The sequence below is a fragment of the Lagenorhynchus albirostris genome, chromosome 16 (assembly GCF_949774975.1).
Source record: "Lagenorhynchus albirostris chromosome 16, mLagAlb1.1, whole genome shotgun sequence".
Lineage (NCBI taxonomy): Eukaryota > Metazoa > Chordata > Mammalia > Artiodactyla > Delphinidae > Lagenorhynchus > Lagenorhynchus albirostris.
Window position 1 is genome coordinate 21066342 of NC_083110.1, and position 24048 is coordinate 21090389.

General features: G+C 38.0%; 1 protein-coding gene and 1 non-coding gene across 2 annotated transcripts in view; both read right to left on the minus strand.

Moving 5' to 3' along the window:
• DNA2 (DNA replication helicase/nuclease 2) overlaps positions 1-24048 on the minus strand; it is a 48826-nt gene that overhangs the window by 20530 nt on the left and 4248 nt on the right. Inside the window, exons 4-8 of the mRNA XM_060126060.1 lie at positions 22564-22709; positions 13954-14085; positions 6739-6958; positions 2679-2796; positions 1056-1218 (exon numbers count right to left, since the gene is read on the minus strand). Of these exons, the coding sequence (XP_059982043.1) occupies positions 1056-1218; positions 2679-2796; positions 6739-6958; positions 13954-14085; positions 22564-22709 (779 nt within the window). The remainder of the gene's footprint in view (positions 1-1055; positions 1219-2678; positions 2797-6738; positions 6959-13953; positions 14086-22563; positions 22710-24048) is intronic.
• Positions 11378-11484, minus strand: LOC132507664 (U6 spliceosomal RNA). Its single transcript, XR_009536243.1, has one exon. It is a non-coding gene; the product is annotated as a U6 spliceosomal RNA (small nuclear RNA).

Genomic DNA, 24048 nt, shown 5'->3' on the forward strand with positions numbered 1-24048 from the left:
GAGTATCAATTTTGCTCAATATTAATTTTGAATTTTAATATAGAAACAAATACATTATAGGATAGCATACAAAACATGGAGAGTAAAACTTAAGAGTTCAAAAATATGTGCTTGTACTATAGGCCCAGATTTCCCATGGTTCACAGTCTCTGCCATTAAGAGATCTTTTGATACAATACAGTTGACCCTTGAATAACATGGGACTGAACTCTATGGGTCCACTTATACGTGGACTTTTTTCAATAGTAAATACTACAGTACTAAATGATCTGAGGTTGGCTAAATACAGGAATGTGGAGGAATCTCGTATACGGAGGGCCATCTATAAATTATACTAAGATTTTCAACTGCAGGGAGGGTTGCCACCCCCAACCCCAGTGTTGTTCAAGGGTCAACTGTACTTTTAAAACTCCTTTATGTGAATTTTCAGGCTGATTTAGAACTTAGGTTCTGATTTGATCTTGTTTCCTAGTCTGAATTTACATCTAACTACCTTCTTGTGTCCTCCAAAACTCTCACTGGCTATGAAGGTGTAAATACATATGATTGCTCACAAGACAGCTAATAAACTTCCCATATGTAGAAAAATAGACATATATAAGCAAGACAAGTCTACTGAATCATATCAAAGTGTCTGGAAGAACAAATTTCCCTATTTTGAGCTACAAAAGGTTTGAAATTAAAATATCAACTAAGAAAGGGAAGATTTCTTGAAATATCATTTAAGAAAAGCTGTATTAACAATGCCTATACTACATCTTTCTTAAATAGTTTCCATAAGTTCTACAATTATTTCATTTCCGCAGGAACTATATGCAGCAAGATTAAAATATTCATTTTTGGAAAAAGTTTTAAAAGCATTCTATCTCTCCAAGGAAAGAGGCTTGTTATATAATATGAACTAGCTGTGCTTGTTTTTTTTTTTTTTTCTATTCCCTTTGTTTTAAATAACCAAAATGAAACCATCAATGCCAGACCAGACAACAATGTAAAATCATTCTGAGTTGAATACTTACTTAACTGGAATTAATACTTTCGGAAGACAGTGTGTTTACCTGCTATAAAGAGCACAGTTGCCCATCTGTGAGCAATATTTACAGGTTTGCTGTTCCTCAATTATTTGTGGCAAAGGAGCAAGCTTTGTCTTCTCTCCAGTAGCAGATTTGTTAATACGATGAAACAAAGAGAATGCCATCTGGTTTCTTAGCCTTAATAATTCTATGAGGGAAAAAAGGATGGGTGTTTTTTAAGAATTAAGTAAAGTTTATTATACATCTTTTCCATTATATATAACTTTCAGATTCAAAAACATAAAAAAGGAAAGAACAACATTCATATTTCCCACTATACTAAAATAACCACTGATAACATTTTGGTATATTTCCTTCAATTTTTGTTCACTTGATAAGTTCTTTGAATAACCATGAATCTCATAAGTAGTAAATATTGTGAAGCTGGTGTTTTACTGGCTGAATGCTAAGGACAAATACAGCTATCTAGAGTGTCTTGAATGTAAGACAGCAAGTTTAAAATAAAGTTTTATATAGTAAAATATTTTAAATTTATTTTTTAATGTATAGTTGATTTACAATGTTGTGTTAATTTCCACTGTACAGCAAAATGATTCAGTTATACATATATATACATTCTTTTTCATATTCTTTTCCATTATGGTTTACCACAGGATACTGAATATAGTTCCATGTGCCATACAGTAGGACCTTATTGTTTATCCATTCTATATATAATACTTTGCATCTGCTAATCCCAAACTAAACGTCCATTGACAGATGACTACATAAAGAAGATGCAGGGCTTCCCTGGTGGCGCAGTGGTTAAGAATCCGCCTGCCAATACACGGGACACCCTGGTCCGGGAAGATCCCACATGCTGCGGAGCAACTAAGCCCGTGCACCACAACTACTGAGCCTGCACTCTAGAGCCCACAAGCAACAACTACTGAGCCTGTGTGCCACAACTACTGAAGCCCGCGTGCCTAGAGCCCATGCTCCACAACAAGAGAAGCCACCGCAATGCGAAGCCCGCGCACCACAACAAACAGTAGCTCCTGCTCACCGCAACTAGAGAAAGCCCGCACACAGCAACGGAGACCCAACACAGCCAAAAATAAATAAAATTAAAGAAGATGTGATACATACACACACACATCCATCGAATACTACTCAGCCATAAAAAAAAGAATGAAATAATGCCATTTGCAGCAACATGGATGGACCTAGAAGTTATCATACTAAGTGAAGTGAGTCAGACAAAGAAAGACCAATACCGTATGATATCACTTATTGTGGAATCTAAAATATGACTTAAATGAACTTATATAGTAAAAAGGTTAATAGTGTTTTCAACTATACAGTATATTGTTCAAATTCTTTTTTTTTTTGGCCACGCCGCACAGCTTGCAGGATCCCAGTTCCCCGACGAGGGATGGAACCCAGGCCCTCAGCAGTGCAAGCGGGGAGTTCTAACCACTAGATAACCAGGGAGTTCCCTAAAATTCTTTTTTTTAAAAAAGCACCACAACTTACCAATTACAACCTGTTTTAGGCCTAGTGATGGCAGTGAGTGATTGTCAGGTATAAACGTGTGTCACCAAAAATTGAAGGAAAAAACCAACCAACAAAACCCAGAGAAGTAAAATTGAGAGAAAACAGCTCAACCTCTTTTATCGAGATGGTTGGCAGGTACAGGATACATCTGGCCGGTCTTCAGGTAGAGGAGCAGGCCAGCCTCTGGATCAGCTCTCCTCTCTTGGCTTAGCAGTGTGTACAGAACAAGCTGTGAAAACATGGTATATTTCATCAAATGAAACTTTAACTTTCTATAGTTACATACATGTTTTGCAATCAATACATACTGTAATTTTAAAATCAAAAGGTGAATCAAGCTACTTCCATTTTGAAAATAACATGATCCAAATTTAGTAAAGGTAATACAATAAATTCAAAGTCAAATATTTAATTTCCACAAAACATAGTATATGCTTCTCAGTTTTACACAGACAAAAAAGAAATATTTAGAATTTTTCTTAGATGGTAAATAATCTCCAATAAGTTAAAGAGGGAAATTAATCAAGCTATGTTTTCCATTTTGAAGTTGTCTTCAGACAGTATTTTCCCTGTTTAAAATGAGTGGATTAAACACTAAAATGCATATTATTTATGTCATAGTTACTGTGACAACTAAATGAGACTAACTCTACTAACAGTTTACTGGGTTTTTTTCCAGAGCAGGAGGGAGCATTAAGTGCTTTAAGTTTATGTGGCGCTCTTCAGAGAAACCATCTAAGACAAGTTAGAAATAGCTCCTTTAGTTCATGGAAACACCTTAGCAACATTTGAGCCTATGTAGCATGTTTTGGGATGTCTTCTTATAAGCACTCCATTTGTGTTGCCTGCTACAGCATAAGTAACCAAATAAAACTTTTAAAAATTAAAATGAACTCATAAATGACAGGGTGAAGCCTTGGGGCTGTGGACCAAGGGAGTCAACCCAAACTAATGGTCCATCTATGTTAAGTTTTTCCCTTCACGGGAACTGAGGCAGAAGGAAGAGGATTCTGCTTCTGGGACTTATTAAAAGGAAAAAATATCTGAAATGAAATTCCCTTCATATTATGATAAAAGGAAGCCGGACTGCAATTTTACAACACTGTTATAATCCAACTATATCATAAGTGAAATAGGTCTCTGTGAGCTGGTTTAGAGATCACAGCTCCATATAATATTTTTCCTTTAGAAAATGTGTTTCAGGGGGACTTCCCTGGTGGTCCACTGGTTAAGACTCCACACTCCCAATGCAAGGGGCACCGGTTTGATCCCTGATCAGGGAACAGAGATCCCACATGCCGTGCAGCACGGCCAAAAAAAAAAAAAAAACAAGAAAATGTTTCTAATGTCACATTACTGACTTAGAAATGAATTTTTAGAATACAATCCATTTATAAAATAAAGATCTTCCTTAACTAAAGTTAGTTTATAACATAAACTTTTTCTGTATTACCAAAGTGAGAAGTCAAATCTCCTAAAAGGTGTATGTATACATATAGCTGATTCACTTTGTTATACAGCAGAAACTAACACAACAATGTAAAGCAATTATACTCCAATAAAGATGTTAAAAAACATATATATACATAACAAAAAAGGAAGTGATTTAAAACCTTTAATGAAAAATTATACCTGGATTTAATATTCTTTTGCTTATGCACTAGTAATTATATTCATTAAAGTTTTAATTTGAAGAAAAAAAAAATTCCTAAAAGGGGAGATCTATGTCTTTCCTCATCCACAATATCTATCTATCTATTTACCTATCTATCTATGTATATATCTCAATGAATTACTATAATTATTCTTTCAATGTCTCCTTGTTTCTTACCCAATGAATATGCAATATGCACTCCAATATATTTGTTTGAGCCTTGTCCAAATCATTTTTCCTGTTTTTAAATATGATAACCACCACTGTATTCTTAAAAGTTCTTCTTCCAGCTTCTATTCTTGCAAAGATAAAAGTTCCAACTGAACAAAATTAAATACAGTAATATTCTTTGCCTTGAAGGCACTACAATTTAGAGCAGTGGCCTTAGAAGAAAGGTCTTTAAATCTAGACAACTTTAGATGCTGAAATGTTTTTGTATTTCTCTTCCTTTTAGCATTCAGAAGTGATTTCAAACAAACTTGTCCTTAAAAACACAAGTAAAAATTTTCAGCCTCACGTACACAAAACACATTTCTTCAAATCTTTGACTTCAAAATAGCTTTTCTTGGGCTTCCCTGGTGGTGCAGAGGTTAAGAATCCACCTGCCAACACAGGCGACACAGGTTCGAGCCCTGGTCCGGGAAGATCCCACATGCTGCAGAGCAACTAAGCCCGGGCGCTACAACTACTGAGCCTGCACTCTAGGGCCCGCGAGCCACAGCTATTGAGCCCATGCACCACAATTACTGAAGCCTGCGCACCTAGAGCCCGTGCTCCACAACAAGAGAAGCCACCACAATGAGAAGCCCGTCGACACAACTAGAGAAAGCCCAAGTGCAGCAACGAAGACCCAACGCAGCCAAAAATAAATAAATTTAAAAAATAAATAAAAATTTAAAAAAAAATAGCTTTTCTTCTATCTAGACATGATTTTCCTTTCACAAGAAGGCTTTAATCTAGCCAAGTCTTTGTTCATAATTTCAGCCATTTCTGTTTTACCAAAGTGAAAAATTCAAGTCTTCTGATAGGGGAAGCCTAATTTTTCCTCTACCTCCAGTATCTGTAAAACCCAATGATAGGTGAAACTACCCTATTTTTCATTCCCAAATGGAAAAGCTTTTGTGAGAACTTTTGGTGCTTGGTACACAATTAAGAATAGCAAGAAAGATTTAATAAGGGAAGATCTTGTTAATCCCTGATTATACAATTCAGTACTTTAAATCTGAACCTATTTTACATAAAATCTGCTGAAATAAAATGTGAAAATTCCATGGGCAAAAGGAAGTTTAAGTTATATTACAAATGCTATGTTATTTGTTATGTTATTTGTTCCTTTAATACTTATTATACCATAAAAATACAATAATGTTACTACTTTTAGTTTTATCTTTGCTTATTTAAAAGTGTCTAGGGGACTTCCCTCGTGCTCCAGTGGTTGAGACTCCACGCTTCCACTGCAGGGGGCTCGGGTTCGATCCCTGGTGGGGGAACTAAGATCCCATGTGCCACGAGTGCAGCCAAAATAAAATAAAATAAATTAAAAAAAAAAGTGTCTAGAACATACCATAGACTGCCAATGTGGAGGTTGGCAGAGGGAATGGAAATAATTAGAAAAAATAGAACTTTATGTTAGTTACTTTGATTTGTTAACTCACTATAATTAATATAAATTTCAGGTCATTTTGAAGGACAACAGAAGACATATTTACCAAGGAGAAGATGATTAAGAAAACTTGAATTTAACTTAATGGTAAGATGCAGTTCTATATTTCATTTTAAATAAAAATCAATATATTGGGACTTCCCTGGTGGTCCAATGGGCAAGACTCCGCGCTCCCAACAAAGGGGGCCCAGGTTCAATCCCTGGTCGGGGAACTAGATGCCACATATATGCCACAACTAGGAAGCCCTCATGCCGCAACTAAACATGCTGTAACGAAGATCCCACCTGCCGCAACTAAGACCCGGCGCAGCCAAAATAAATAAATAAATTTTTTTTTTTTAAAAAGAACAATGGGGCTTCCCTGGTGGCGCAGTGGTTGAGGGTCCACCTGCCGATGCAGGGGACACGGATTCGTGCCCCGGTCTGGGAAGATCCCACATGCCATGGAGCGGCTGGGCCCGTGAGCCATGGCCGCTGACCCTGTGCGTCCGGTGCCTGTGCTCCGCAACGGGAGAGGCCAAAACAGTGAGAGGCCTGCGTACCGCAAAAAAATAAAAACTAAAATAAAATAAAATTGTAAAAGAACAATGGGACATTTTTTAAAAAAAAAATCAACATCATTGGATTAAAGGTCAGAAGTAAAAGAATAAATTGACACTGCTGTTTCCTAAAGAGTATCCTATGTAGATGTTACATGAAAACAGTAGCTCTGTGGTAAATTAGGTTTAGGAAATGCTGGGTTAAATTAAAAGTCACCTGAATTGAATCAAAATATATAAAGCGACTACTTTTCAAACATATTAAAAAAATTTAAATATTTTACACACTCATAATTTTCTTATTAATATTTATACCTGACTACGGTGTTCAATAGAATTTGATTCTTTGCCAGTTTTAAGTTCCAGTGGCATTATCTTATATTTCGTTTTACATCCTCTATGTATCTTCACGCCAACTGTAACATCTATTTTGCCCTTCAATCCAAACCTAGGAGACCAAATGCTTTCTTCAATATCCAGTGAGTTTATAACTTCGATATTACATGTTGAATTACCATCACTACCATCACTTGGCCTAAAAAACAAAACACAAAGATATTTAATTAATTAGAAATATTTAACTAAAATATTTAATTGAATGGAATTAGAACACTTAGCTCATTTCTTATATGCTGGCATTGACTCTCTACTGCATGCACGGAATGTGGGGATGGGAAGGAGTCTACAGACATTTATGGCAGTGATTCTCAAAGTATGCTTCCTGGATGAGTAGCATCAGCACCACCCAGGGAATGTGTCATAAATGCAAATTCTCAGGCCCCATTCCAGACCAACAGGTGAGGCCCAGAATTTGTTTAACAAACTCTCCAAGTGATTCTGATGCACAGGCAAGTTTGAATCCTATCAGTTCTAACTCATCATTTATTTATTTATTATTTTTATTGGAGTATCGTTGCTTTACAATTCTGTGTTAGCCTCCACTGCACAACAAAATGAATCAGCCATACACATACAGAGAGATATCCCCTCCCTTTTGGACTTCCTTCCCATTTAGGCTACCACAGTGCATTAGGTGGAGTTCCCTGTGCTATACAGTATGTTCCCATCAGTTGTCTATTTTATACATAGTATCAATACTGTATATGTGTTAATCCCAGTCTCCCAATTCCTCCTACCCCACCCCTTTCCCCCTTGGTGTCCGTACATTTGTTCTCTACGTCTGTGTCTCTATTTATGCTTTGCATATAAGATCATCTGTACCATTTTTCTAGATTCCACATATATGCGTTACTATACGACATTTGTTTTTCTCTGACTTACTTCACTCTGTATGACACTTTCTAGGTCCATCCACGTCTCTACAAATGACCCAATTTCATTCCTTTTTGTGGCTGCTAACTCATATAATTTAAATTTTCTTACTATTTATCGTCTGTCCCTTTCAGTTCATTCCCACAATAATCTTCCTAACTCAGGCCTTTATTTCCTCAAGTCTATATTACAACGCAAAAGTCTCACTCCTTGGACTGCTGGAGCCACTATGACAGTCTGATTATTCTGATGTACAATTATTACACAGATTAACATATAATGGCTTGCACGTGGTTGCACCCTCGGTAACAAGGGATGTGTTTTTCCATGTAACACCATATTAACCTGAGTAAGAACGAGCTGTCTCTCCCCACTATCTATGCTGTGTGGGCCCTGATCACCCAGCGCTTCATCCCTACCCTCAACCCCACGACAGCCCTCAGAGAAGCTCAGGTGCTCCTGCACTTACTCATTATATCCTTTACTTAATCATTAAATGAATCCAGCTCTGCCACTATCAATATTTAACACTAAGTACTCAACATTGTTGTTTTATATTACAAAAGAGGTTCTGATTTTAGTATCTTACCTGTTAAATAAGCCAAGAGCACAGGAAGGAGGAAAAAAGGAATTTATGAATGTCAAAGGAATTAGAAGAGATGAAAATAACTTTTAAAGCCTCTTGCACTTCTCTTATCTAAGATTTACTCATTTTCAAAGCAGTAAGTTATTCTGCAGAAGAAAGGTCAGATAGGAACAGTCTTTTATTTATTAATCCTATTTTATACTCAAAGCCATATAAAATACTAAATGTAATGTAAATCTTAAATGAAAAGGATAAATTTTCTAGTAATAAAACATTTTATATCATTTAAAAATCAAGATTCAAAAAAAAAATCAAGATTCAAAAAGTATAAGAATTCTGGCTGTCAGAATACATGATTTAGTTGACTTGTTTTGCTAATTTCATGTTATTTAGATCAGCATCTATTTCTTAACAAATGACAATATTTTCTAAGAGGAAGAATGCTATCTTTGGTAATTTTTTAAAAACCTTTTCAGGATGCTTCAAATATAATCTCCAGGAATATACGTATACTTCTGCAATCTTGTGGGTTTTTTTTGCGGTACGCGGGCCTCTCACTGTTGTGGCCTCTCCTGTTGCGGAGCACAGGCTCCGGACGCGCAGGCCCAGCGGCCACGGCCCACGGGCCCAGCCACTCCGCGGCATGCGGGATCCTCCCGGACCAGGGCACGAACCCGTGTCCCCTGCATCGGCAGGCAGACTCTCAATCACTGCGCCACCAGGGAAGCCCTTTCTGCAATCTTTGAAGAGGACAATAGAGGAATTCAGGGAAGCCACAACTTATCAGAAATTTCTTAAATATTAATCTGTTTTCTCTGATGGATGTTATCTGATCATGACATGTATTTAAATATACGTATATGAAATAAAGCAAACTTTATTAAATATGTCACATGTATACTTAGAAGATAGGTAATGAAACTTTTACTATTACTATTACTATTCTTTCCCCTAGAAAAAGAAATAATGTGGTTTTAGTTTTAGATCTGTAGAACAAATGACAGGTACTTCAATTTAACTTCTATGCTTTTCATCAACATAATGCTATAAAACTCCTTTGAGAGTCACCTGATAGAGAATATAAGAGGTCATGAAGATTAAGAAAATACACATTTACGACTTATGGGTGAGAAAGGTTCTGTCTTGAAATGGCTTTTAAAGGTCTCATTCTCTGCTCTAAAGTCTAAAGTTTTGTTGTTTCTTTTAAAGACTAGCTATAGACTGCTGGGGAAATGATGCAAAGTAAAGTACAGAAAAGCGCCTCCTTCACAGACAGACACATAAAACCCCATCAGAAATAACTGAAACAAAGAAGAGTCTTACACCAAGCTACGGAGGTGAGAACACCAAGCTGGGAATCAAGAAATTCCTTGTTCTAGACTCTGCTCGACCACCGGTTTTTCACATAAAACCTGGACAAGTCACACCACCTCACTGGACCTCAATTTCCTTACTGGAAATCTAAGACTGAAATCTCAAAAATCCCCTTCAGGTCAAAGATGATTCTGAATCCCAAACTCTCCTAGGCTTCCATGATAACTTCTTCCAAGCTACCAAATCCCTTGCTGGTCCACTCCAAGCCTCCTTCGACGGATTCCACTCTCTCCCTCTGTCCTTATACAAGGTAACCTCCCAGGTTTCTATGCCTCTTCTGCTGCCCTCAGCAGATTGCTGTTCTCTCTCAGCAATCCCCTCCACTTCTACATTTTCAACCACCACCAATACACCGAGTTCCTGGAGGGTTTTAGTCTCCCTGTAACACCTAGAACAATCCTGGGCACAGATGCAGCATGTAATACATGTTTGCTGAATAGATAAGTCCATAAGTCTGTGAGAATATGGCAGCTTATTAACTCTGCAAAAACAATAAGTAAATTTTAGCCAAAAGAAAAAAACATGCAAACAAAATGCTAAAACAACAGTGAAAGAAAAGCTAGTATCTAAAACAACCATAAGGAATTCCCTGGCAGTCCAGTGGTAAGGACTTGGCGCATTCATTGCTATGGCCCCGGGTTCAATCCCTGGTTGGGGAACTAAGATCCCACAAGCCATGGGCAAGACAAAAAAAAAAAAAAAAAGATAAAACAACCACAGAAATGGATATCCACCACAATTTTAAATCTCAAGCAAATTTAAATGACCAAAAGAAATAATAAGGGAGGAAAGAAAGGTAGGGAGGGAAGGTAAACAAGGATAAAGAAATAATTAGGGGGACTTCCCTGGTGGCCCAGTGGTTAGAATCCACCTGCCAATGCAGGGGACACAGTCGAGCCCTGGTCCAGGAGGATCCCACATGCCGCGGAGCAACTAAGCCCATGAGCCACAACTACTGAGCCTGAGCTCTAGAGCCCACAAGCCACAACTACTGAGCCCACATGCCACAACTACAGTAACCTGTGCGCCTAGAGCCCGTGCTCCACAACAAAAGAAGCCATGACAATGAGAAGCCCACGTACCGCAATGAAGAGTAACCCCTGCTCACCGCAACTAGAGAAAGCCTGCACTCAAGAACAAAGACCCAACACAGCCAAAAACAAATAAATTAATTAACTAAAAAAAAAATATATATATATAAAGAATATTGCTAAGCAAAATGTTAAAAAAAGAAAGAATTAGGAACAATGGAAAACAAAATTAAGTTTGTTATTATTACAGAAAATCAAGAGACCAGAATGACAGAAATATTATAAAACAAAGCAAGGAACCAGGAAAAGAATGACTACTTAATAAACAGTTAGCAGATTATCACAATGACAACTAATGCACCAAGATCAACCCCCTATACCAGACATAGCAATCTGCTCCAAAGAAATAACAAAGAACAAAGCATTTATAAATTTATTTAAAAAACACTACGAGAAACTTTAACCAATTTACTCTAGCATTTTTTTTAGGGTAAGGACCTGGTGGTAAATTTATGACCACAACAGAAGTAAAAAACATGATAAATAAACCCAATTCTAACAGCAAGATAAGCTTTGGTTTTTTTTAACCACTAAGTTTTTTTTTTATTGAAGTATAGTTGATTTACAGTGTTGTGTAAGTTTCAGGTGTACAGCAAGGTGATATACTTATAGATATATATGTATTCTTTTTAAAAATATGGAACGCTTCACGAATTTGTGTGTCATCTTTGTGCAGAGGCCATGCTAATCTTCTCTGTATCGTTCCAATTTTACTGTATGTGCTGCCACAACGAGCACAACCACTAAGCATTTTAAAAATAGATATATCAGAGTCCTATTGGCAAACTGATTGTGGTGATGGTTGTACAACTCTATGAATATACTCAATTATAAATAATTATAATAATAAAATAAATAAAATCTTACCGGCAGACACAGGACATTTAAACGTTGCTAGCAACTTTCTAAAATGACTTAAAAAATTCTCAAAGAATTCTAGCAATATGCAAAAGGTTGTAAATTTTCCAAGTACCTTGGATGAAGTAGTCCAGTTATGAGGTTTTAATGCACAGAAATAACTGTCCCCGTAAGGTCCACCCCTCCACTTGTGTACTCTAATCCCTCTCTTTTACTCAATGACACAGCTCTAAGACTCCTCCCATCTCTTCTAAGTGTTAATGTTACCGTCTCTATGGAATTCTTCTCACTGGCATATAAACATGTTATACCTCCCATCTTCAAAACAACAACAAAGCTCTCTTAACCCCACATAAGCCATTCCATTTCTACATACCCTTTCATAGAACAACCTGTCAATATAGTAGTCTACATTCCCTGCCTCCAAATCCTCCTCTACCATTCTCTCTTGACTCCATTCTCATCACATTTTCTCCCCTGGAATCACCACTGACTTTTTTTTCCCTCACACCCTGCACCAAAACCTATCAGCACTACGTTGAAAATCTGACCGTAATCCAACTGATTCTCATCACTTCCACAACCCTCACTCTGGTCTAAGCCACCACCAACTCTTGCCTGGATTCCTGCAAGAACCTCCAAATTGGTGTCTCTACCTCTGCCCTTACCATATAACATAGTCTTAAAAGATTGATTTTTTCAAAAGTAAATCAGATCAATATAGAAAGTAGCACAGAGAGAATAAGGAACTTGACTAAAGTTGCACAGACAAATTGTGGCAAAACTGGGATTCACATCCAGGCTCAGTGTGTCCTCTGAACTTGAGAAAACACACTGGTGCAAAGACCTGACTGTTCCCAAGATTTCTGATTCACAAATCTTAAAACAAGTTCAGATCACAAAACGTCACAAGATAAAATATTGAGAAAAAGATAAGAATATTGACATAAAAGGAAGTTATGACTACTTAAAGAAAAAGAAAATGTTGCCTGTTTAAAAAAAAAAAAAAAAGAAAGAAATCAGATCAAAACCCTCTGTACAAACCCTGCAATGGCTTCCCATGGTAGCCAGATTACACGTGGTCATGGACTCAGAATGGCAGCCAATATCCTGTAAGGCTTATGAGGCCCCAGGACAGCTACTTCTCCTGTTCCACCTCACTCTGCTCCAGCCACACCGTAGGAGTGCGTTAGCCACAGGGCTTTTACCTGAGTGCTCTTCCTGGAAACAGCTGCATGGCTGCCTCCTTCACTTCCTTCAGGCTCCTGCTCAATGTCACCTTATATACAGAGGCCTTTCATGACCACTCTTGGGAAATAACATGTCCCTCCAACTCCTCTTTCTTATCCTCCCCATTGTTCCACACTGCACTTATCACAATCTGGCACCCTGCTGTTTACTTGTTCAGTAGTACAGAAGCACCATAAAGTCAGTTGCTTTTTTTTTTTATTTTTTGCTACTGTGATCCCAGCACCTAGAACATTACTTGGCACATATTAGGCACTTAATAAATATTTGCTGAATGGGCAAATAATGGGGGAAAAAAAAAGGATGACCTACAAATTTGTATCAATGCTATTTTAAGGGGAAAAAAGGTAAAAAACAAACCAAATGCCAAACAGCATTGAATGCCTAAACACACTATTTAAACATACAGCACAGGGCTTCCCTGGTGGTGCAGTGGTTAACAATCCACCTGCCAATGCAGGAGACACGAGTTCGAGCCCTGGCCCTGGAAGATCCCATATGCTGCGGAGCAACTAAGCCCGTGCGCCACAACTACTGAGCCCACGTGCCACAACTACTGAAGCCTGTGTGCCTAGAGCCCACGCTCTGCAACAAGAGAAGCCACGACAATGAGAAGCCCACACACCACAACGAAAAGTAGTCCCTGCTCACTGCAAAACCCACGTGAGAAAACCCACGCACAGCAACGAAGACCCAACACAGCCAAAAATAAATAAATAAATAAATTTATTAAAAATAAAAATAAATAAACATACAGCACAAATCCATGGTAATCAACACATGAGACAGTCCATATATGATAGTAACACAGAGAAATATATATGAAATTAGGACAGCCCTCCCATATATTTATAAACTGAAGATTTTATTAAAAACTATACCTACATCCAAAAATTATAAATTTTACTATAGTGAAAATACAATTTTCTATTCACTAGATTATTTTTTTTGTCCAAGAATTATACTCAGGACTGTAACTTATAAAGTAAGCAAACAAAAAGGCTAGTCATAACTTGACCTCTAAAAAGCTTTAATTCAACATCTTGAATAAGATCCTGGTCTAAAGATATGAACACCATATAAACAAAACGGGTTTCTTACAGAGAGAGCTGCATCTGAGGGAAGTCAGTTGAAGTATGTTTATGCATGAAATCTCCAGCCCATTTAGAAAATGAAGGAAGATACTCCTCTACTTCTTGTTTTATTTCATCTTGATTCAGATTTAGGCGGTACCTACCAAAGTAAGAGATATTAAATATGAAAGCTTAAATATGAAAAAAGTAAACAAGGAAAAAAACATTCAAATAAGCAACCGAAGTGCCCATCAACTAATGAACGGATAAATAAAATTTGGTATATACAATGGAATATTATTCAGCCTTGGAAAGGAAGGAAATTCTGATACTTGCTACAACATAGATGAACCTTGAGGACATTAGACTAAATAAGCCAACAACAAAAGGACAAATACTGCATGACCGCTTACGTGAGGTACCTAGAATAGTCAAATTCATAGAGACAGAAAGAATGGTGGCTGCCAGGGATCGAGGGAAGGGGGGAGCTGTTTAATGGATATAAAGTTTCAGTCTGGGAAGATAAAAAAAGTTCTGGAGGTGGATGATGGTAATGTTTGCACAACAATGTCAACGTACTTAATGTCAATTAACTGTACCCTTAAAAGTGGTTAAGATTGTGATTTTTAATGTTATGTGTATTTTACCACACACAAAAAATCCAAATAACAGTGACATGACATCAAATTTCAGATCTGCTCCAACTCCTATCATCTCAGGTCTAATAGGTCCCAGCTACACTTTTGTGATAAAAAAGAAACCGTAGAAGATGTTGCTCCTGAAACCCAGCAATGGAAAGTAGAAAAGTAAAAGAGGAAAAAAGACTGTAGGAACAGAAAAGTCACATCAGCCTTACCGAATTAAAGGACAATTTATAGGAATGTTAACTTCTTAAGTCAGAAGTCAGCAAAGACTACCAGAATCTAGTCTCAGTTTTTCAGGGTGCCCATAAGGTCAAAACTATGTCATAATAATACTACAACATTATTTGCCTTTTTTGCTCTTGTTTTCTCATGAGTACACAGTGGAGATTTCTGAGTCCACATACACACATACAATATAGCAATATAGAGAATGAAGAAGCAGATATAAGAAACCAGATGTCTTTTTTTTTAATTGGAGTATAGTTGATTTACAATGTTGTGTTAGTCTCAGGTGTACAGCAAAGTGAATCAGTTACACGTTTACATATATCCACTCTTTCTAGATTCTTTTCCCATATAGGCCATTACAGAGTATTGAGGAGAGTTCCCTGTGCTGTATAGTAGGTCCTTATTAGTTATCTATTTTATATATACAGGTGTCAATATGTATTAAGTCATAAAATTAAAACATCTGCAAAAATGTAAAACAATGCCACTTGTATCATTACATTTTTTTTCAGAAACAGTTATTTTTCATTAGACTGTTATTTATATTAACATGGAATGGATTGTTATTGTTATTTTCAAATTAACCAATAAACATTTTAAAACTGTCTCAGTTTTCATTTCTAGTACAGTAATTATCTATAGATATAACCCACATAAACAAAAGCTCCTCAGGGTCCTCAATAATTTTTTTAGTGTAACATGGTCCTGAGACCAAAAAATTTTGAAACCTGCTGTCCCCTTCCCAGGATAGTTCTCCCAGCTCCTTCTGCATGTTTAAGCATCACAATCTTAATAACTACTCTGGGGTGTTAAGAGCACACGTGTTTCTGTCAGATCACACCTAGGTTTGAATCCTAACTCTTTATTAGATGTGTAACTTTGGGCGATTCACTGTTAGCTGAGCCTCAGTTTCCTCATCTGTAAGGTGAGTTGATAACTACCACACAGTTAGTTTGATGATTAAATAAAACAGCCTACGTAAAGTATTAATACTTGGCTTATGATAAGAACTCAATAAGGTATGAAGATAATAACAGTGAATACTCATATAATGCTGACTCTAGGCCAGGTACTATTCTAGGTGCTTAGCATGAACACTTTCAACCCTCATTATATCTCTATGAGATACTACTATTGTCACCCCACTTTAGAGCTAAGGAAACTGAAGCTCAGAAGTTACTTCCAAAGGACACACAGCTCTAGCTTGGGAACCTAAGTTCTTAACCCCTATGCTCCCTTCTACACTGTGTTTTAATAATTTACTGCCATAATTTTCTCCCTGCAGGCCTGAGTTCACCTGAGTACTGGTATAGCCTCCAACAGTCTGCAAACTCCTTTCAAAAAACACAACTTACCATTTTTCTCTCCTTCTGAAGATAGCACAATATTCAATAACATATTCATCAAAATCTGAGACTCCAAAACACTACAAATTTACCATATAATAACTCTGTAACATTTCTAATATCAAATTTAATAAGCTCCTACTTTCCTAGGTTTCTGCTACCTCTGGCTTACCAGAACTAAGAAAGCAGAGCCCTACCAGTCCTCTGGGAGAGCCAGTTCAGCAGGGAAGACAAAATTAGCAACCCTAGCTCTGCCAAGATTGCTTGTCCTGACCACAAAAGCAACTTCAGGTTGAAGGCAAAGCTGAAGAATCTCAAACCAGGGAGCAATTACTGACACCAAAGTGCCCCGAATGACCTACAGAAACACAATCAGTCCACATAAGGCAAAGGGTGTTTGTCTGAAGAAGGCTGTTTGAAATCTGGGAAACTTAGAGTGGATGAAAGATGATATAGGTGAGGACGTGGGGGAAACAAGGACCCATATATTGCCCATAGAAATGTAAAATGAATTCTGCAATATACACACATATTAAATCAATAAGGTGTATACCTTAAACTAATACAATGTTATATGTCAATGATATCTCAACAAAACTGGAAAACAATGAATGGAAGAAAGAAACAGGACAATGTCTACATAGAGCAATTTGACAATATATATCAAAACTTTAAATGTACCCAGACCGGATCCTGTCCTGGAGGGAAAAAAATGCTATGAAGAACATTACTGTACAAAACTGAAATGTGCACAGTAGATCAGACACAAGTATTATAACAATGTTAAATTTCCTGAAGTTGATAACTGTTCTGTGGTTACATAAGAGAAAATCCTTATTCTTAGGAAATACACATTTAAGTATTTAAAGGCCAAAATAACACATATACAGCTTAATCTCAAGCGGTTTAGAAAAACACACACGGCAGGTAAATCTGAGTAAACAGTGTATGGATGTTCTTTGTACTACTCTTGCAACTTTTCTCTAAATTTAAAATTATTTTCAAATAAAAAGATTTGTTAACAAAAAGATACACCCCTATGTTCACAGCAGCACTACTCACAATAGCCAAGACATGAAAACAACCTAAATGTCCATCGACAGATGAATGGATAAAGACGTGGTACATATATACAATGGAATACTACTCAGCCATAAAAAAGAATGAAATAATGCCATTTGCGGCAACATGGATGCAACTAGAGATTATCATTCTAAGAGAGGTAAATGAGAACGAGAAAGAAAAATGCCATATGATATCGCTTGTATGTGGAATCTAAATCATGACATAAATGAACCTATCTACGAAACAGAAACAAAGTCACAGACATAGAGAATAGACTTGTGGTTGCCAAGGGGAGCGGGTTGGGGGAAGGATGGAGTGGGAGGTTGACGTAAGCTCTTATAAAATGGATAAACAGGGCTTCCCTGGTGGCGCAGTGGTTGAGAGTCCGCCTGCCGATGCAGGGGACACGGATTCGTGCCCCAGTCTGGGAGGATCCCACATGCCGCCGAGTGGCTGGGCCCGTGAGCCATGGCTGCTGAGCCTGCGCGTCCGGAGCCTGTACTCCACAACGGGAGAGGCCACAGCAGTGAGAGGCGCGCGTACCGCAAAAAAAAAAAAAAAAAAAAAAAAAAAAAGGATAAACAACACGGTCCAACTGTGATAAATCATATATTCAATATCCTGTGATAAACCATAATGGAAAAGGATATAAATACAAATATATATATATGTATAACTGAGTCACTCTGCTGTACAGCAGAAAATAATACAACACTGTAAATCAACTATGCTTCAATAAAAATTTTTTTTAAAAAGATTTTTTAAATGTTTAAATGTAAATATCCTCTGGTCCAACAATTCCACTTCTAAGTATTGAGCCCAGATATATGCCTGCAAAGCTATTAAAATTAAAATGTACAAAGGTATTTATTATAGTGTTGCTAATAAAAGCAAGGACTGAAATGCCAGGGGCTCTTAAATAAATTACTGTACATCCATACAATGAAACATTTTGCCACTCTTAATTAAAAATGAGATAGCTCCGGGCTTCCCTGGTGGCACAGTGGTTGAGAGTCCGCCTGTCGATACAGAGGATGCGGGTTCGTGCCCCGGTCTGGAAGGATCCCACATGCCGCGGAGCGGCTGGGCCCGTGAGCAATGGCCGCTGAGCCCAGGCGTCCGGAGCCTGTGCTCCGCAACGGGAGAGGCCACAGCAGTGAGAGGCCCGCGTACCACAAAAAAAAAAAATGAGATAGCTCAATCAGTACTAATATGGAATAATTACCAAGTTTTTTTTTTTTGGCCACGCTGCCCGACCTGTAGAATCTTAATTCATTGACCAGGGATTGAACCCGAGTCCATAGCAGTGAAAGCACTGAATCCTAACCACTGGACCGCCAGGGAACTCCCAAGATTTAATATTTATATACAATAATGTGTATGGTATGCTACCATTTATATAACAAATAATATATAAACATAAATAATCACACACACAATCACATGTAAATATTTGAAATCTCTGTGGAAGGACATAAAAGAAACTGATAACAGAAGTTGCCTCTGGAGCTCGGTAGTGACTGACCAGGGATGCAGGGGTAGAAAGGACTTACTATCATTGTATACCCTCTTGTACTATTACAACAACACATGCTGTATGTGAATTTATAAGTTATTTAGAAATAATAATTTACTATTAAAAAAAAACCCTGCACAACTGGGTAATCTCTTTCGTAAATAACCTTCGCAAACCATCCTGGAACCATTCTTCACTGTCACCATCTCCTTAGGCAGATTCTTCCTAGTGTTTTACTTTTTACAGACCAGGACTCTTCTAAGTTTCCAAACCAGTCCACACTGGTTATTTAAAGTCTTCTGCATTTGAATTCTGCCTTTTTAATTTCGAGCCAAATCACCGCAAAATGACATGTAACCACCTGTTCTTTCCTGAGGCTATAGAGATACTTAAGGTTTGGCATCTTCAAGCCTAGACTTTTATAGATATAATGAGAGGACAGAGCACAAACAGGTAAAAATCTGTTCTAAGATCTGTAATAAAGTAGAAGGGCCTATGAGAGAGGGCAGGAAAGAACTTTGGATCTGTTATTTTTAGGCTCTGGGAATTTTAAAAAGTATGCTTTTGAACAGGGTTGGGCAAGATTCATGAGAGAATTAGTATTTTCATAACTGAAATGAAACATATTTCCCCTTAATGACTTAGGATATAATGATAAAAAAAATAATAATGCAGCAAAATGGGTGGAGAGAGATTACCATACTAAGTGAAGTCAGAGAAAGACAACTATCATATGATATCACTTATATGTGGAATCTAAATATGATAGAAATGAACTTATTTAGGAAACAGAGACTCACAAACATAGAAAACAAACTTATGACTACCAAAGGGGAAGGGGGGGCGGGGGGGGGGGATAAATTAGAAGTTTGGATTTAGCAGATACAAACTACTATATATAAAATAGATAAACAAGGTCCTACTGTACAGCACAGGGAACTCTATTCAATATCCTGTAATAAACCATAATGTAAAAGAATATGAAAAAGAATATATAGGGACTTCCCTGGTGGCTCAGTGGTTAAGAATCTGCCTGCCAATGCAGGGGACACAGGTTCCAGCCTGGTCTGGGAAGATCCCACATGCCACAGAGCAACTAAGCCCGTGTGCCACAACTACTGAGCCTGTACTCTAGAGCCCGCGAGCCACAACTACTGAGCCCACGTGCCACAACTACTGAAGCCTGAGTGCCTAGAGCCCCCGCTCGCTGCAACTAGAGAAAGCTCACGTGCAGCAAGGAAGACCCAACGCAGCCAAAAATAAAAATTAATTAATTAATTATTTTTAAAAAAGAATATATATGGGGGCTTCCCTGGTGGCGCAGTGGTTGAGAGTCCACCTGCCGATGCAGGGGACACAGGTTCGTGCCCCGGTCCGGGAAGATCCCACATGCCGCAGAGCGGCTGGGCCCGTGAGCCATGGCCGCTGAGCCTGCGCGTCCGGAGCCTGTGCTCCGCAACGGGAGAGGCCACAACAGTGAGAGGCCCGCATACCGAAAAAAAAAAAGAATATATATGTATGTATATGTATAAATAACTGCATCACTTTGCTATACACCAGAAACTAACACAACGTTGTAAATCAACTATACTTCAAAAAAACATATATATATATAATTCAGTGATACCCAAGGATCTGCTAAGAATACATTCCTGACACAACACTGTAAAGCAACTATACTCCAATAAAAATTAATTAAAGGGACTTCCCTGGTGGTCCAGTGGTTAAGACTCTGTGCTTCCACTGCGGGGGGCATGGGTTCAATCCCTGGTCAGGGAAATAAGTTTCCTCAAGCCGCGCTGTGCGGCCAAAAAAACCAAAACCAAAAAAACCAAAATTCTGATCTTCATAGTTCTTATATTTTTTAAAAGTTTCTCCTTTCCTGGGCTTCCCTGGTGGAGCAGTGGTTGGGAGTCCTCCTGCCAATGCAGGGGGCACGGGTTCGTGCCCCGGTCTGGGAGGATCCCGCGTGCTGCGGAGCGGCTGGGCCCGTGGGCCGTGGCCCTGTGCTCCGCGACGGAAGAGGCCGCAGCGGTGAGAGGCCCGCGTACCACAAAAAAAAAAAAAAAAGTTTCTCCTTTCCTATACAGTAATGAAGCTATCAGCTCTCCTAATGACTATGAAGGTACCTTTCTCCCGCATCTTAGAAACCAGGTAAGACTGTTAGATATTAATGAAAAATAACAGATGCTGAGGGCATAAGAGACATTCCATTACGTAACATGCACAAGGTTTAATACAAGGACATGAATTCTGAGCAAGGCTGCTCAAAATCCTTGTTTTCTTTCATACTTATATTCACGTTGGGTTCTGAACTGATCAGGTTACCTGATACCTGAATACCTGTGGTGGTTTAAAATATGTCCACAAATCCTTTGACACCCCGTTCAAAAGATGGCACCTAATTCCCCTACCGTTAAGGGAGAGCTAGACTTAGTAATGAGTACTTAATAAAAAAAGCAGAAGTGACATCATAGCAATCAGATACTAGGTTATAAAAGGCACTGTGGCTTCCTGCTCTCTTTCTTGGACCCTTCAATCTGAAGGAAGCAGACTGTGTCCCAGGACACATCAGCCAGCCCCCTAGAGAAGCCCATGTGGCAAGAAACTGAGGCCTCCTGCCAACAGCCAGCTAGGAAATGAGTCCTCCCCACAACAGACGTGTGACTGAGTCATCACGGAAGCAGATGCTCCTGCCCGGTCATGCCTTCAGATGCAGCTCACATGGGAGACCCTGAGCCTGAGCCACCCAGCTGAACTACTTCCAAATTCCTGACTGACAAAAACTATGAGATAACAGGTTAGATGTTTGTCATTTTAAGGCACTAAGTTTTGATGTGTTTTGTTTCAGGGCAATGATCCATACAATACACAACAGATCCTGGTTAGGGTGTGACAAAAAATTTTTTTAATTTGAAAACCAAAGTGGCAACTAAAGCAATAAGTAGAACTCTTAAGCAAAAACTTTATTATATCTAGTCATATTCTGAAAGCCATGCTGTGTGTGGTTGTAACCAAGTGACAACTTCTCTGTGCTTCCATTTCTTCCTTTATAACAGGTTGCTATCAGATTATATAAGATAGCTAAAAAGCACTTAACACAGTGCCTGACATAGGGCAGGGTTCTAAAATGTTTTTAAGACAATAGATTGTACGTCATTAGTAAATAAGTGTAGAATTATGGAACACATTTTTCTCATTTACACAGTGAAATGTAGAATTATATCTGGGAAAAGTAGGTTTGTATCAACTAGTCTGGAAAGCAAAGTCACCACTAATAAAAAAATTTCTGTGAAAAAAAGATGGACTGCAGTAGGAGTCAAGAAAGAAATAGAGAATATGCCAATCCCTCTGCAGGTAGCCACTCATAAAACGCCAATGACTAGCCATTTGTGGGTTTACATACATTATCTCCATTGTCACAAAAAGTCTGCCAAACAGGTATTATCACCCTTTCCAGAATCTTTCAGTAACTAGTTCAATCATAAAATTGGCAAAGCTAGAATTTGAAAGGAGGTTCATCTGACTCCCAGCCCCATACAATTTTCAGGATGTCACACTGTTTCTAGAAGTAAAACAAAAAGTTCACACTCTCTGAGTGCAGCTGTGGAGTCTATTATGCATATAGAGAATATTTAGGTATTTTTAGCCAAAGAATTCCTGTTCTGCAATTTCAGAAGCTCTTCGCAGAATTGCAGTGGGATACTACAGCCCTGAAATCTGCATTCTAGTATTATACTGATTTATATTTAATAGTCTAATAGCCAAAAACCTTATAGATGCTAGGAAAGAAGTTATATAACAAAACTGTATCTATAGTTCCTCTCGTAACTACTTACATTTCCTTCAGATGCCTTATTTCTTGAACAGTTTGAAAAGCAAGTTCTTGTAGCTTTCCTGGGGCAAAACTATCACTTATTGCTTTTTGAAATACTTCATGGAGAATGGTACCAATCAGCATTTGGCGTGTGGCTGGATCAGAGCTCTACCAAAAAAACACAAAAATCATACAAATATCTTATTTCACAACGTATCAACAGATGTGATCGTACATTTATTACCTAACCTATTGAACCACCATAACCAAAGTACACTGGTGAGACAAATGCCAAAATATGAAACAATTTATTTTTCTGGTGAGTGAAATTATAGGTGACTTTCACTTTCTTCAATTTAGAATTACCTAAATTATTTTACAAGTTATTATTTTCAAATCAGTATATTTCCATTTTGAAAAAAATTAAAATAACTTATATGAAAAAGTTCAATGTGGTCTCAAATATTTAACATATTCATCTCTAACTTCACTTTATAATGAACCCACATACAAAAGTCAATAAACGCATAGATCATAAAGTCATGTGAGTAAAATACTCAAAACATGAAACAAACTTACAGCAGAGATTTTTTTTTTTTTGGCTGCCCCACACACCTGTGGGATCTTAGTTCCCCAACCAGGGACTGAACCCAGGCCCCAGCAGTTAAAGCACTGAGTCCTAACCACTGGACCGCCAGGGAACTCTCTACAGAGATTTTTTTTTTCAAATTTATTTGAAAATTTATTTTTTTAAATTTATTTATCTATTTTTGGCTGTGTCGGGTCTTCGTTGCTGCGCGTGGGCTTTCCCTAGTTGAGGCGAGCGGGGGCTACTCTTCGTTGTGGTACATGCGCTCCTCATTGCGGAGGCTTCTCTTGTTGCAGAGCACGGGCTCCAGGTGCACAGGCTTCAGAAGCTGTGGCTCGCGGGCTCTAGAGCGCAGGCTCAGTAGTTGTGACGCACGGGCTTAGTTGCTCCGCAGCATGTGGGATCCGCTCGGACGAGGGCTCGAACCCGTGTCCCTTGCATTGGCAGGTGGATTCTTAACCACTGTGCCACGAGGGAAGTCCCCAGCAGAGATTTTTGACAAACTCTCACCACTCAAAAAGAAACAGTAGTTTTCAATTAACTCTTTTATTAGCCTGGACCATCCCCTTGAAACTATCAAAAAAAAAAGAAAAAGTCCACAAGACACCCATCAGGAATTTTAAAAATTAATTTACAGGGAACTCTCTGTACTATTTTTGTAAGTTCTATGTGAGTCTAAAATTATTTCAAAATAAGGTTTTTAAAATATTAATATTCAGGTCTGCTTTATAATATGTGGTTAAAAGAGAAGTTAATAGTATCCCCACAATTGAAGAAAAAAGCTGATTTTTTTAAAAAAACTATAAATAAGTGATAACCACAGATGATTAGAAAATCTACTTGGGTATTTTTCCTTCTTTTATTCTTCTTGCTTAGCTGCATTTGTTTGTTTGTTTTTTTTTTGGCTGCATTGGGTCT